General features: G+C 40.9%; 1 protein-coding gene and 1 pseudogene across 1 annotated transcript; one reads left to right on the forward strand and one right to left on the reverse strand.

Moving 5' to 3' along the window:
- Positions 1 to 11,672, reverse strand: part of LOC123662770 — an 85,760-nt pseudogene extending 74,088 nt beyond the window's left edge.
- Positions 4,852 to 5,792, forward strand: LOC123662989. Its single transcript, XM_045597753.1, has 2 exons — positions 4,852 to 5,273; positions 5,374 to 5,792. Exons 1-2 carry the CDS (start codon positions 5,111 to 5,113, stop codon positions 5,766 to 5,768), a joined length of 558 nt encoding a protein of 185 aa, XP_045453709.1. The 5' UTR covers positions 4,852 to 5,110; the 3' UTR covers positions 5,769 to 5,792.
- Positions 11,673 to 12,759: the final 1,087 nt, after the last annotated feature.

Below are 12,759 nucleotides of genomic sequence, written 5' to 3' on the forward strand. Positions count from 1 at the left end.
TTCCTGTAGCTCTATCACTTGAAGACATCAACACAATAATCGATGTATCAAAGCTAATATATTTCTACTATAACAAAAAGATTATTTTCATATTAGAAATACCATTAATATACCCAGAGAAATACATTGTTTACGAAAATATTCCTTTACCGACTCCACACGATAAAAATGCTAACACGTTTTCTTTAATTCAACCGACTAAAGCTTATATTTCAGTAACAGATGATAAGCTCAGTTACGTCTTGTTAGATAACTTAAACAATTGTAAGTTGATAAACAATGAGTATTCTATATGCCCTATGCTCAGCATTTATTCGACTATAAATAATCCTTGTTCTGAAAGTAAATTGTTAACAGAAGTAGTCCTATCAATGCCACCTGCCGGCCTAGCATGCATACAACGAGATATCTCTTGACGAGAGAGAAAGATAATGCCTACATCGAGTATTTTCTCGATTACCCTAACATGCGCACTACGAGAGACAAAATTCTCTTCCGAAGACTTCGCCTTGTCGAGTAGAGAAACATTATCAACCATAATCACAACTGAATATCATTCTTATTTCTTATGTCGTAAAGTTGAATTTACAAGGTTATTGACCAATTTCAAACGAGTGACACATGTTTTATTTAAAAATGTTCTCGGCCTTTTGGCTAAGATAAAAAGTGTATATCTAATTTAAAAAACTCTAATATGGAAAATAAAACGGCGTAAGTAAATGAATTTAATTATATATGTAAAACAATATGCTCGTGTTGTGCTTTATATCTTGTCGCACATTAGATAATTGTAATTCTATCACGCATTGTTTGTTTGTTTTTTTTTTTTTTTTTTTTTTAATTTTTAAAATTTTTTGAATTTTTGATTTTTTTTTTTTGATTATTGATTTTACTTTTATTCTATTTAATTTTATTTTTAGTTATTGATTTTTTTAATCTAATTTTGTTTTGTTTTTTATTCTGAATGTTGTCTTGTCTTGTTGTACTAACCCAATATGGACTTATACTTTGGTCTAAAATAAAGTATTATTATTATTATTATTATTTAGAATAAGAAGCAACAGGGCGCAAATACGTTTTTTGTGTCATTATATGGCACACTTCACTCGACTTTTCGCATTTCCCGCTCTTCGTATACCGAAATTATATAATTATAATAGGGAAACGCCATGGTATACAAAAAATAGGCACCCGGTTTTATTTATTTTTTATTTATCGTCTTTCTCGTCGATAATATTGAAGACGAGAAGTTTCTCTTCCTAAAACGACAAAATTCGACAAAATTACGATGTCATGTTAGCTTCCGTAGAGATAAATATCACAGATCACTAAAATTTAATGATTATCTCTTCTTGACGTAACGAGAAGAGTATCGCGTGCACGCATGTTAGCTACTGTAGACATAGAGAGATAATACGAGAAAAGGGGTCGACAAAATTTTGTCGTGGCGTGCATGCTAGGCCTGCTGAATGTAATCATAAAATTTTGTATGGTGATGTCGATATTTGGCAAACGCTTAGTACCGTAGTGGCACCAATGACCGACAAGACCCAATAACCGACACTTTATATTTTGATTCAATAAAATAAGAGTAGGAAAACGATTTCTTAATATAGCAAAACTGTACCATAGATAGCACACTTTTGATTGGCTCCCAGTGACTTTTGAGCGATATCCGTCTTTTTTTTTGAAAATGACGGTGTGACAACTGATTGCGCCTGGAGTACCGGTGAAAATTACAACATTTCTTAGTGAAATCCTTAAGGAAGTGGGTACATTTTTTTATTAATTATACTAATGTAGTCTAACATATTTGGATTTTATGTTTTTCACGGGTTATTATAAGAACTATACGATCGATTTTTGTTCTAACGAAAGTTTAAGGTTATTTTGATATTAGTATAATGTTGGTGTCGATCACTGGTTTTCATAAACTGACTTTTACCAATAATCGACACGAGTCGATAATAATTTTTGAAAACATTTTTCGTTTGACAAGCGAATGTAGTTCTTCTTACTTTGCGTATTTGGTAGATATTTGAAGTAAACTAAACAAAGTCGAGAGACCAGTAATCGACAAGTGTCGACTATTGGGAAATAATATGTCGATGATTGGTTCTTACAGATGGTTCCGAAAAAATTGGTGATGAATACTTATTAAACTGTTAATTTTATTTTAACGACCCACTAAGGAGGTCGCGATTTGGCAGATACACATTATAGGTAATAGTCGATAACTGGGAGTCGGTAATTGGTAACTGTCGATTACTGGAGATTCGGTGTCGATGATTGGAGATTTATACACTTTTTCCATTTTTAGGATTTTTTTCTAATCCGGATATAGTTAATAAAAATATTACATCCTATTCTTATATCAAGAATATACCTTACCATACTCAATTGTTACTTTTGGTTTAAAGATGACTAAATGACCTTTAATTTTATAAAGAAGTCCACTATCTCCTTAAAGTGTCGACGATTGGTGCCACTACGTTAATAATAAGTGGATATTTGTTCAATCTAAACCATGTAAATTAACTGTTAAATGTAATGGAAATTTGTTTGATTATTCGATAATAGGAACTGGAATTGTCAAATTGACAGATGACTGTATTGGTTATTCGAAAATTAAGCAACTATTACCGTCTATTTCGAAAAAATTGTATATTAAGAGCAGCAACATAAATATTAACTTTAACATACTAGATGATGAGTGTTGTAAAAAGGAAAAATTTAATCATACTTTGCCTCATTTATTGCCTATTAGTTTATTAATTATTAATTTAGAAAGTTTGCAGTATTCATCTCATAAACTACACTCGAGAGCAAAGAAATCGCACACCCCCTACATTTTCATTTTGACCGCAAGTATTTTTTTAATTTAATGTTGTTTGCAAATACAACTTGAATTAAATTGAAGTACACATTGTTAGCTTTCTAAAAACCCATTATGTGTAGCTTTGACCTTCGAAATCATTACAATAGCAACAAAACAATAAAATTACCCAAATTCATTCGTTCGGGTAGTTCGGTTTGTAAGACTTTGAGCAGGTATAAAAGGTTAAGGGATGATTGAAATGACATGATTTACATTTCAACTTTCAGTCAGAAAGGTCCTTTACCGAATAAGTCATCATTCTGAACAAGAAAATGGATACCACACTGGAAGCAGCATCTCAAGTGGTTGCACTAATTGAAGCTGGACAGAACGCAAGTCAAGTGGGTCGTCAGTTAAATTTTAGCAGATATGCTGTTCGACGTGTATACGAGCGATATCAACAAACTGGTAGCTTTACCAGGCGACCAGGATCAGGCCGAAAACGTGCGACAACTCAGCCCGATGATCGTTATCTTGTGACATCACAGCGAGGTCGCCGGTTAAATGCAGTTCAACTCGGACAGCAACTCCAGGAAATTAGAGAAGTGAAATTTAGTCGGTGGACGGTTAAAAGAGGACTAGCCGAAGGAGACCTGATAGCGCACAGAGCAGCAACTGGCCCAAAATTGACCCCAGTACACAGACAAGCGCGCCTTCAATTTGCACGAAATCACCTAAATTGGACAATGGATCAATGGAAGACAATACTGTTCTCTGACGAAACCAGGATTCGACTCCATGGTAACGACGGACGGAGTAGAGTCTATCGAAGATCTGGTGAGCGTTTTTCTCAGTGCTGCATCTCCGAACGGGTCTCATACGGCGGTGGTTCGTGCATGTTTCGGGGAGGCATGTCACTGGAAGCGAAAACCGAACTTGTGTTCATCACAGGGTCCGATACCGACCGTCGATCGGGAGGATTGACTTCCCGACGTTACATCGAGGAAATCCTGATAGAACATGTTGTGGCCTTTTCCGCATTTATTGGCGCAAATTTCGTTTTTATGCATGATAACGCAGGATCACACACCGCCGCTATAATACGCCAGTACTTGGAGGAGGTTGAAATACCCGTTATGGCGTGGCCTGCTCAAAGCCCTAATCTCAATCCTATTGACCACTTATGGGATGATCTAAAGAAAAGAGTAAGGGCAAGAAACGCACCGCCGACAAGTCTAACACTCGTATCTATAATCGAGTCATTACTAGTTTCTAAGTAATTACTTAATTAAGCAATTACTTGAGGAAACTCTGAATGAGCTAAGAAACATATTTTATAGTCAAGTACTCTTCATTACTAACTTGAGAAAAGTAATAAGTAATACTTTCGACTTAAGGTTATGTTAAATTTGGCAACAATGCTGTCTTACGTTCCGTATTTAATTTCAATTGTAAAATATATGTTAATTACGAAATAAAAACTTTGCACACAACACACACATAACATTACAAATGATTATCATTTATTTTTAAATGATTTTAGTACATTTTTTAATTCATCAGATGCTAGAAAATAAAAAAATTAAGTTTCTTTCATTACAAGTTTGTGTGAAATGAAACGTTCTTGAGTGTAGTAAGTCATGTTATATGAACATTGGTTTATTGTAATTCATTAAAATTTTTAGTTGTTTGTTGTTTAATTTGTTTAGTAAAAATTAGTACTTTGTCCTAAGAAAATGAGTGTTGAGAGGAAAAAACCTTTCTCGTCACTAGAAAAGGATTTATTTTTAAATATCATTCAAAAATATGATGAGATACTGTCGTGCAAAAAAACTAACGCAATCAGTGCTCTTAAAAAGAAGAATTGCTGGGAGAATATAAGGAATGACTTTAAATCATCTCCAATCGTCACTCAAAAAGTAAGTACCACCTTATGATTGTAATTTATAACATTTATACTTGCTCTTTTTACATTGCTAAAATACCACGGCTCTTATTAAAGTAATCGTCGATCCCGGCTTCTGCCATTTCTGTATTTTTTCCAATTTCATAGGTAATAGTAACATTAGTCTGGCTGCTCTGGTTTCCTTTAATTTATAAATACAATACTTATCCATAGTATATTACATTTAAGGTTTAATATGAGATCAATTCTTTTCACCTTTTCATTAGCTAAAACAGTAATCCATAGTTTTAATTAATTAATTTGTTTACATTATATGTCCTTAATAACTAATATTGTGTTTTTTATTACAGGCAGCCACGAAACAACTTCTTAAGCTGTGGTATAATATGAAAGCCAAGGCTAGAGAAGCTAAAACCAAAGAAAACGTAAGGTTCATGACTGGTGGAGGCCCATTAGTGGATGATATGAATCCCATAGATGCAAAAGTCATGGATATTGATAAGAATATTTTGACGAATGTACAAGTGGATGTGGACAGTGACATAAATGGTATTTATAGTTATACATTTATGATTATTGCTTTAACATAGATTGTGTTAAAATATATTGTGATTGAAATTAAATTAATCTTATTTAATTCTATTAATAGGTTCATTGGTGAAACTTGGGGATGAAAACGATGAGGCATGGAGCAAGAACACTAATTGTTATGCGGACATTCCCGATTTACCTGATAAAACAATAGAAATGACCTTAAAAGAAAGTACATCTACACCGAGTACATCTACACAGTGCATATCAGAGGAAAATTTAAAAAAACATAGTGAACTCTTCACAATGAAAACCCCATTGAAAAAAAGTAGTTTTGGGGAGAAATATATGAATAAAATTGATTTATTAAAAGTAAAATTATTAGAAGAGCAATTACAACACCAGCAAGAAATGCATAAAGAAAAATTAAAAATAAAAATAATGGAAAGGGAACATAAGGAAAAAATTTGGGCTATAGAATTAAAAATTAAAGAGAGACAATTGTTAGAATAAGGCTTTAATAAAAAATTAAGTACATAATGGTTTTTCTCTTGTTGTAATTACTAAACAGTTCTTTTTAAAGCTTTTTTTATGTGAAATCTCGTGTAATAATATTAGCCCGAAGAACCATGCCATCGCTTGTTCCAAGAGTAGTTGTTGTGCTAGCCTATATCGCCTCTATGTCTGTTTGCATTTCTAAATCATCAATGGGGTCATTTGTTTCTATAGCTATATTATGCAAGACCGCACAAGCTATTATAATTGTTTAGGCCAAATCGCGCCTTAGAGCGATTGCCTTAGGGTTTAGTTTAACCGTGGCTCTGTCATTTATTACTTATGATTTTGTAATACCATTTCGCTGCGTTAGCGACGCTTTTTTCTGTATGGGCTTCATCGGTGATATCGCCAGGTGGCACGGCCCCCCGCCGTCGCCGTCGCCCGCGCCGCTTAGCGGCGAACAGTCTCGATTCCGCTCTCACGGTAGCGGACGTATCGCTGCTCGATACGGCGAATATAGTCTCGCGTCCGCTCTGCAAGGTGTGGCCGTATCGCTGCTCGACGGCCGGCCAGTTCCTATTGTTGGACTTATTGTTTTGCGCGTGCCTCGTGGTTTATTAACTGCTTACTTACTTACTTTACTGCTACCGTTTTAATTGCTGTACTTATAACTTAACTGTAAGGTCTCGAGTTCGCTCTGCACGAACGCAATTTTCTGTGTAGCTTTGTGAGAACCCCAATGTTGGGTTTGGACTCTTTGCTGGCGTGACCGCACGCGGTCCTGTGAATATATCTAACGGTTTATTTGGTAACTGTAAATATTTGTTGCTGTGCTTGTGACTGTAACTGCTTGTGTATTGACTGAGTTATTTATTTCGTTATAATCAATTCTGTGACGTGTCTGCTGGCGAGTGACTGGGAGTGTCTACTCACTATCGAAGTCTGGGGGCCTGGGGCCTCCTTCTCGGGGACTGTCAGGACACCTATCTTACACTTAACGTCACACCACACCACACGACCTATACACGTTCCCTGGCGATCTTCGATCCCAATAGACTCTAGCTGCCCTTCGAAGGTAAGTGCAATTTCCTTCTTATTTTTCAACCCCTTTTTTGTATTGGATTGCTCACGCCGCATATCCTGATCGTCATAGGTATTCCGTACCCGACCCTAGGCAGTCCGCCGGGAGGTCGCTGATGGGCCCCGATCTCTGAGGCTCTGCTGGACTGGCTAGGGCCGTAACATTTTGGTAGCAGAGCGTGGTTGCCGTAACATTTTGGTAGCAGAGCGTGGTTGGAAAAAAAAAAACATTTTGGTAGCAGAGCGTGGTTCCCACGCCTTGAGCTGCGTGAGTTTAACTGATAGGGGTTATATTTGTTTAGGGTATTGTATTTTGAGTAGCTTCGGGTAGGTTTAGCCTGTGTGGCACATCCCTGTTTATATTTTTTTTACTGTTTATATTTTCTTACTGTTATTACTGTAATTATTGCTGTGATTTGTATCTGTATTTTTTATTGCTGTATTGGTTGTTGGAATTTATATCACTGCATTTGTTTATCGTTATATATGATGCCGTCTCACAAGCAACCCAAGGCACCTGCGCTGATAATTCAGGAGCAGCTGCGCTGGGCGGCGCATGCCCACACACTCATCGGGCGCGCCGACCGAGTGTATAATTTAGCGCAGCGAGCGGATCAGGTTCGGGATCGACTGGCCTTGGTCGAGAGCGCATACACTGAGCTTTTGTCTGCGGATGTGGATAGCGGAGTCAAGGACTCCGCTCGTCGGGATTATGAGCAATTCGTCGACTTCACGGACGACTTGGTTGAGGCAAGGGGCAAGCTGGCGCATGAGGCGCGTGAGAGCCAGATGGAGGGTCTGGCGAAACTGGAGTCTCCGCGGCGGAATCCAGCTCAAGCTGAGCTATTAGGTAAGTTGCCCACATTGGACTTGCCCAAGTTCTCGGGTGCTATTGGTGAGTGGCTGGCCTTCATAGACCTCTTTGATAGCTTGGTCCACGCCCGGGGGGACTTGTCCCTCGGTCAAAAAATGGCGAACCTGCTCTCTTCTCTTGAAAGGGAGGCCCTTGCGGTCGTTGGTCACTTGAAGTTGGCCGACAACTCCTATTTGATCGCAAGAGACCTCCTCGAGAGGAGGTACGCAAACACCCGGCTGCTGGCTGACGAATATGCCCGACAGCTTCTGAATCTTCCGCTACTGACTGACAGGACGAGGCTACGTCAGGATATTATTAATCCTGTCGTAGTCGCGTGCAATTCACTGAGGCGCCTGGAGCTTCCGGTCGACGAAGGGGCCGGAGGTTCTTTTTTGCTGCTCCACCTCGTACTGTCCCGCCTACCCCTCGATCTGCGGATCCATTTTGAGGAGAGTTATGGCGGGGACGGAGCGGATCATATCCCGTCTTTTAGAGACCTGCTGCTCTTTTTAGAGCAACAGTGTAGGCAGGTCGCAAACGCGGCGGGCGCCGCCGACACCTCCAGGGCACCTGAAAGGCGGAACCCGCCCGGGAGGTCACAGCCGACTCCGCAGAAGCCTACTGGAGCTTCTTCAGGAGGGCGCCGCCCTCTTCCTACGTATACCGGCCTAGTGGCCAGGGAGGCTCCTCCGTGCAACTACTGCCGCGGGTCTGAGCACCGATCCGCGGCTTGCCCGAAGCTGTGGGCTAAGCCTGCAAAGGCGAGGCGGACCATAGCTCGGGAACGCCGCTGGTGCTTCTCCTGTTTGGAGCGGCACCTTCAGAGGGACTGTCCGCACCAGCGGCCCTGTCCGCACTGCTCGGGTCCTCATCATGAGGTCTTGTGCCTGGGCCCGTTCAGCGCTCCTCCTCGCGCCCCTTCCGACCGCGCCTCTGCCACGGGCTGGGGCGCTAGTCAGCCCCCTCTGGCGCGTGACGCTTCTCGCTCGCCCACCAACCACTGCTCCCCCGGCTTGAACAGGGGACATTCCCCTGAGCAGTTGGGGGGTCACCCTGCCAGGGGCGGGGGGGTCTGCACCCCCCCTCCTCAGCGGGTCGAGAGAGAGTTCGCCGCCACTCAGCTGTCGTCAAGACCACTGTCTCCTCCCTTAGCTAAGTGGCCGCGATTGGAGCGCCACCCTCCCCCCCTTGGTCGGAGTCGGCGACCTTACCAGGTCCCTAGGACTTCTTACCTGTCCCGGCCCGCGAGGCCGGGGCCCTCTGAGTTCCGGGCCTCTCCGATTAGCGCTACCTCGCCGCCGGTGGTCGAGTTGTCACCTGACTGCCGCTACGAGGACCCCCGGCGCGAGGACTGGTCCGATGGAGGCAGCTCCAACTAGGTAGCTGCCGCCCTATCTCCCACCACGGCCACCTCCACTGAGCCTTTAAGCTGTCAAACTGTCCTTTTGCAGACAGCCTCAGTGCAGGTGTACAACCCGAAGGGCGACTGTCTAACATCTCACGCCTTGTTGGACTCGGGTTCACAACATTGTGTGGCCTCTATTTGGTTGGTGGGAAGACTAGGGCTCCCCTGGAGCTCTGAATCACGTCGAATGTTTGGCATCGGAGGCCTGGAGCCTCCCGCTCCTAGGGGAAGAGCTGAATTAATTTGCTGGCCCTGTCTTAGGGCCGACGCACCATCCGGAGCGTCATCTTTAAATGTATCCCGTGCTACAAACTGAAGGCTGCCATTTCTCACCCTATGATGGGCGACTTGCCAGCCGATCGCGTCACTGCCATCCGACCATTCGCTGGAGTCGGAACTAATTTCGCTGGCCCTGTCTTAGTCAAGTCGTCCTGCTTTCGTAACGCGTGCTCACATGGAGCCTACCTGTGCGTGTTCGTGTGTCTCTCCACTAAGGCCGTTCATCTGAAACTTGTAAGTGCCCTCAGCACTGAAGCCTTTGTGGCCGCACTTAGCTGTTTTGTTTTTGCCGTGGGGTCCCTGACCTGATCCGATCCGACCCTGTTTCGTTTACCGATTTGCTCGCGGACATAATGCCCTTCTGTCCGGGACGGGGGATTGTTTAGGCCAAATCGCGCCTTAGAGCGATTGCCTTAGGGTTTAGTTTAACCGTGGCTCTGTCATTTATTACTTATGATTTTGTAATACCATTTCGCTGCGTTAGCGACGCTTTTTTCTGTATGGGCTTCATCGGTGATATCGCCAGGTGGCACGGCCCCCCGCCGTCGCCGTCGCCCGCGCCGCTTAGCGGCGAACAGTCTCGATTCCGCTCTCACGGTAGCGGACGTATCGCTGCTCGATACGGCGAATATAGTCTCGCGTCCGCTCTGCAAGGTGTGGCCGTATCGCTGCTCGACGGCCGGCCAGTTCCTATTGTTGGACTTATTGTTTTGCGCGTGCCTCGTGGTTTATTAACTGCTTACTTACTTACTTTACTGCTACCGTTTTAATTGCTGTACTTATAACTTAACTGTAAGGTCTCGAGTTCGCTCTGCACGAACGCAATTTTCTGTGTAGCTTTGTGAGAACCCCAATGTTGGGTTTGGACTCTTTGCTGGCGTGACCGCACGCGGTCCTGTGAATATATCTAACGGTTTATTTGGTAACTGTAAATATTTGTTGCTGTGCTTGTGACTGTAACTGCTTGTGTATTGACTGAGTTATTTATTTCGTTATAATCAATTCTGTGACGTGTCTGCTGGCGAGTGACTGGGAGTGTCTACTCACTATCGAAGTCTGGGGGCCTGGGGCCTCCTTCTCGGGGACTGTCAGGACACCTATCTTACACTTAACGTCACACCACACCACACGACCTATACACGTTCCCTGGCGATCTTCGATCCCAATAGACCCTAGCTGCCCTTCGAAGGTAAGTGCAATTTCCTTCTTATTTTTCAACCCCTTTTTTGTATTGGATTGCTCACGCCGCATATCCTGATCGTCATAGGTATTCCGTACCCGACCCTAGGCAGTCCGCCGGGAGGTCGCTGATGGGCCCCGATCTCTGAGGCTCTGCTGGACTGGCTAGGGCCGTAACAATAATGTTAGCCGTGTTTCTTAGTTTTGTAGCCATACCTCTTTGTAAACATGGAAACCTCCGCTTCCATACCCCAAATAATCGCTCGATTGTGTTTCGAGTCTTGATTTGCGCCTTGTTGTATCTTTCTTCAGCTGGACTTGAAGAATTAGATATTGGAGTAAGTAAATGTTTTGTGCATGAGTAACCTGCATCGGCAACTAACGTACCTTGAATTTCATTATTCTGTAATTTGACATTTAACATGGAATTTCGAAAAATGCGACTATCATGAGTGCTTCCAGCCCAATGTACGACTATATCAAATATTTACAAATATGGGCCTCCTACAACTTGAACATTCAAAGAAAAGTAACCTTTTCTATTGCGGTATTCTTCGGTGTGTTCTATTTCTTGGGGTTTGGATATCTTTATATGGGTGCAATCCAATGCTCCAATAATATTCTTCAGTCCACCATATCTTCCTATACGTCCGATAGATTCAAAGTCATCCTGCACTCTTTTTAACTCTGTTTCTGATCTTGGAAATTTGATGAATCTATGCATTTGATGAGCTAATGAGCGACTTACTTTTTGTACAATATTGCAAACTGTTGATTGGGATATATGTATGAGGTCTCCACTTACGGTTTGGAAGTTACCTGTAGCATAAAACCTTAATGCTGTAAGGAATTGACATTCTGGGGAGATAGGAAGACCTCTTTGTGTTTCATAGCGAATGTTATCGATAATCATTGGTAATATTACATTCATAACGACATTTTTTCCAAAACGAAATCTCTTCTTAAAATCTGATTCTGTATACTCATGAAGGGGGTCTCTATCGCGAAAATAAATTTTGTATACTCGGGGTTCAATTACACGAATACTATTTTCGACTTCTTCCAATGGATCAGCAGTTACATTATCCAAACTTGCAAATAAAGTATCTATTTGTTCCATTATGATACGAATTCTGTTTTATTTTGCACAACAAAACGTAAATAATGCCACAGACCGACAGACAGTTAATGAAATAACCTAAAAATGTACTAAAATTGCATTGGCTGAGCACTGTACGTTACTTAAGTAGTGAAATTGACGACTATTACTTGGCCAAGTATTCTTACTTTTGACAGTTCTTACTTCATTCAAATTCTTGTTTATAGTATAAAAACGACTACTTAAGTAACGACTTTTACTCAAGTAATTACTTTGACTCGACCATAGATACAAGGGTTAGAGAGCTCCAAACCGCAGTCAACGAAAGAATGGGACAGCATACCGCAAGTGTTTGTAAAAAAAAATATTTCTACAATGAAAAATCTAATGGAAGCAGTTATTCAGGCTAGGGGAGGCAATACCTCGTATTAACAAATCATTGTCTTCGAAAAAATATTGTTTTTTTAACCTTTTATACCTGCTTAAAGTCTTACAAACCGAGCTACCTGTAACGAGTGAATTTGAGTCATTCTGTTGTTTTGTTCCTATTGTAATGATTTCGAAGGTCAAGGCAGATACATAATGGGTTTTTAGAAAGCTAAAAATGTGTATGTAAAAAATATTTGCGGTCAAAATGAAAATGTAGGGGGTGTATGATTTCTATGCTCTCGAGTGTAGATTATCTAGAAAATGAAATAAATGAAGCTCAAGAACAGTCTCATTTTGTACGCTACGGAAATTTGTATTCGGTGTTTACATATATTTTAATGGTTTCAGCAGTTTTATTTATTATATACAAATTCTTTAAATGTTTTTGTTCTAGAAAGAGAAGCAGAATGTGTTGTATAAATATATACAAACAATGTAATAATGAACGAAAGCATCAGACCAAAGTTACTAACTCTATTGAGATGTCAGATATCTCAAGTGATGATAAATCCTTAAATTCTTTACCCGAGACAAGAGAAAATGTAATGAAACTTTCAAATCGTAATGTATCCAATTTCTAAATAAATGTTTTTTTATACGAATTCTAAATATTAAACTAATGTCTTAAGATTATCAATGTACTATCTCTCACACTATTCATTATACTAATTCTTATAAT

This window comes from Melitaea cinxia, chromosome 19 (genome assembly GCF_905220565.1).
Source record: "Melitaea cinxia chromosome 19, ilMelCinx1.1, whole genome shotgun sequence".
Taxonomy (NCBI): domain Eukaryota; kingdom Metazoa; phylum Arthropoda; class Insecta; order Lepidoptera; family Nymphalidae; genus Melitaea; species Melitaea cinxia.

What these genes read in the sequence shown, in the direction of transcription:
- LOC123662989 (XM_045597753.1), top strand. Translation starts at nt 5,111, where the DNA reads ATGAAAGCCAAGGCTAGAGAAGCTAAAACCAAAGAAAACGTAAGGTTC. An exon ending in TGTGGACAGTGACATAAATG is followed by an intron (nt 5,274 to 5,373) that starts GTATTTATAGTT and finishes TTCTATTAATAG; the next exon opens with GTTCATTGGTGAAACTTGGG.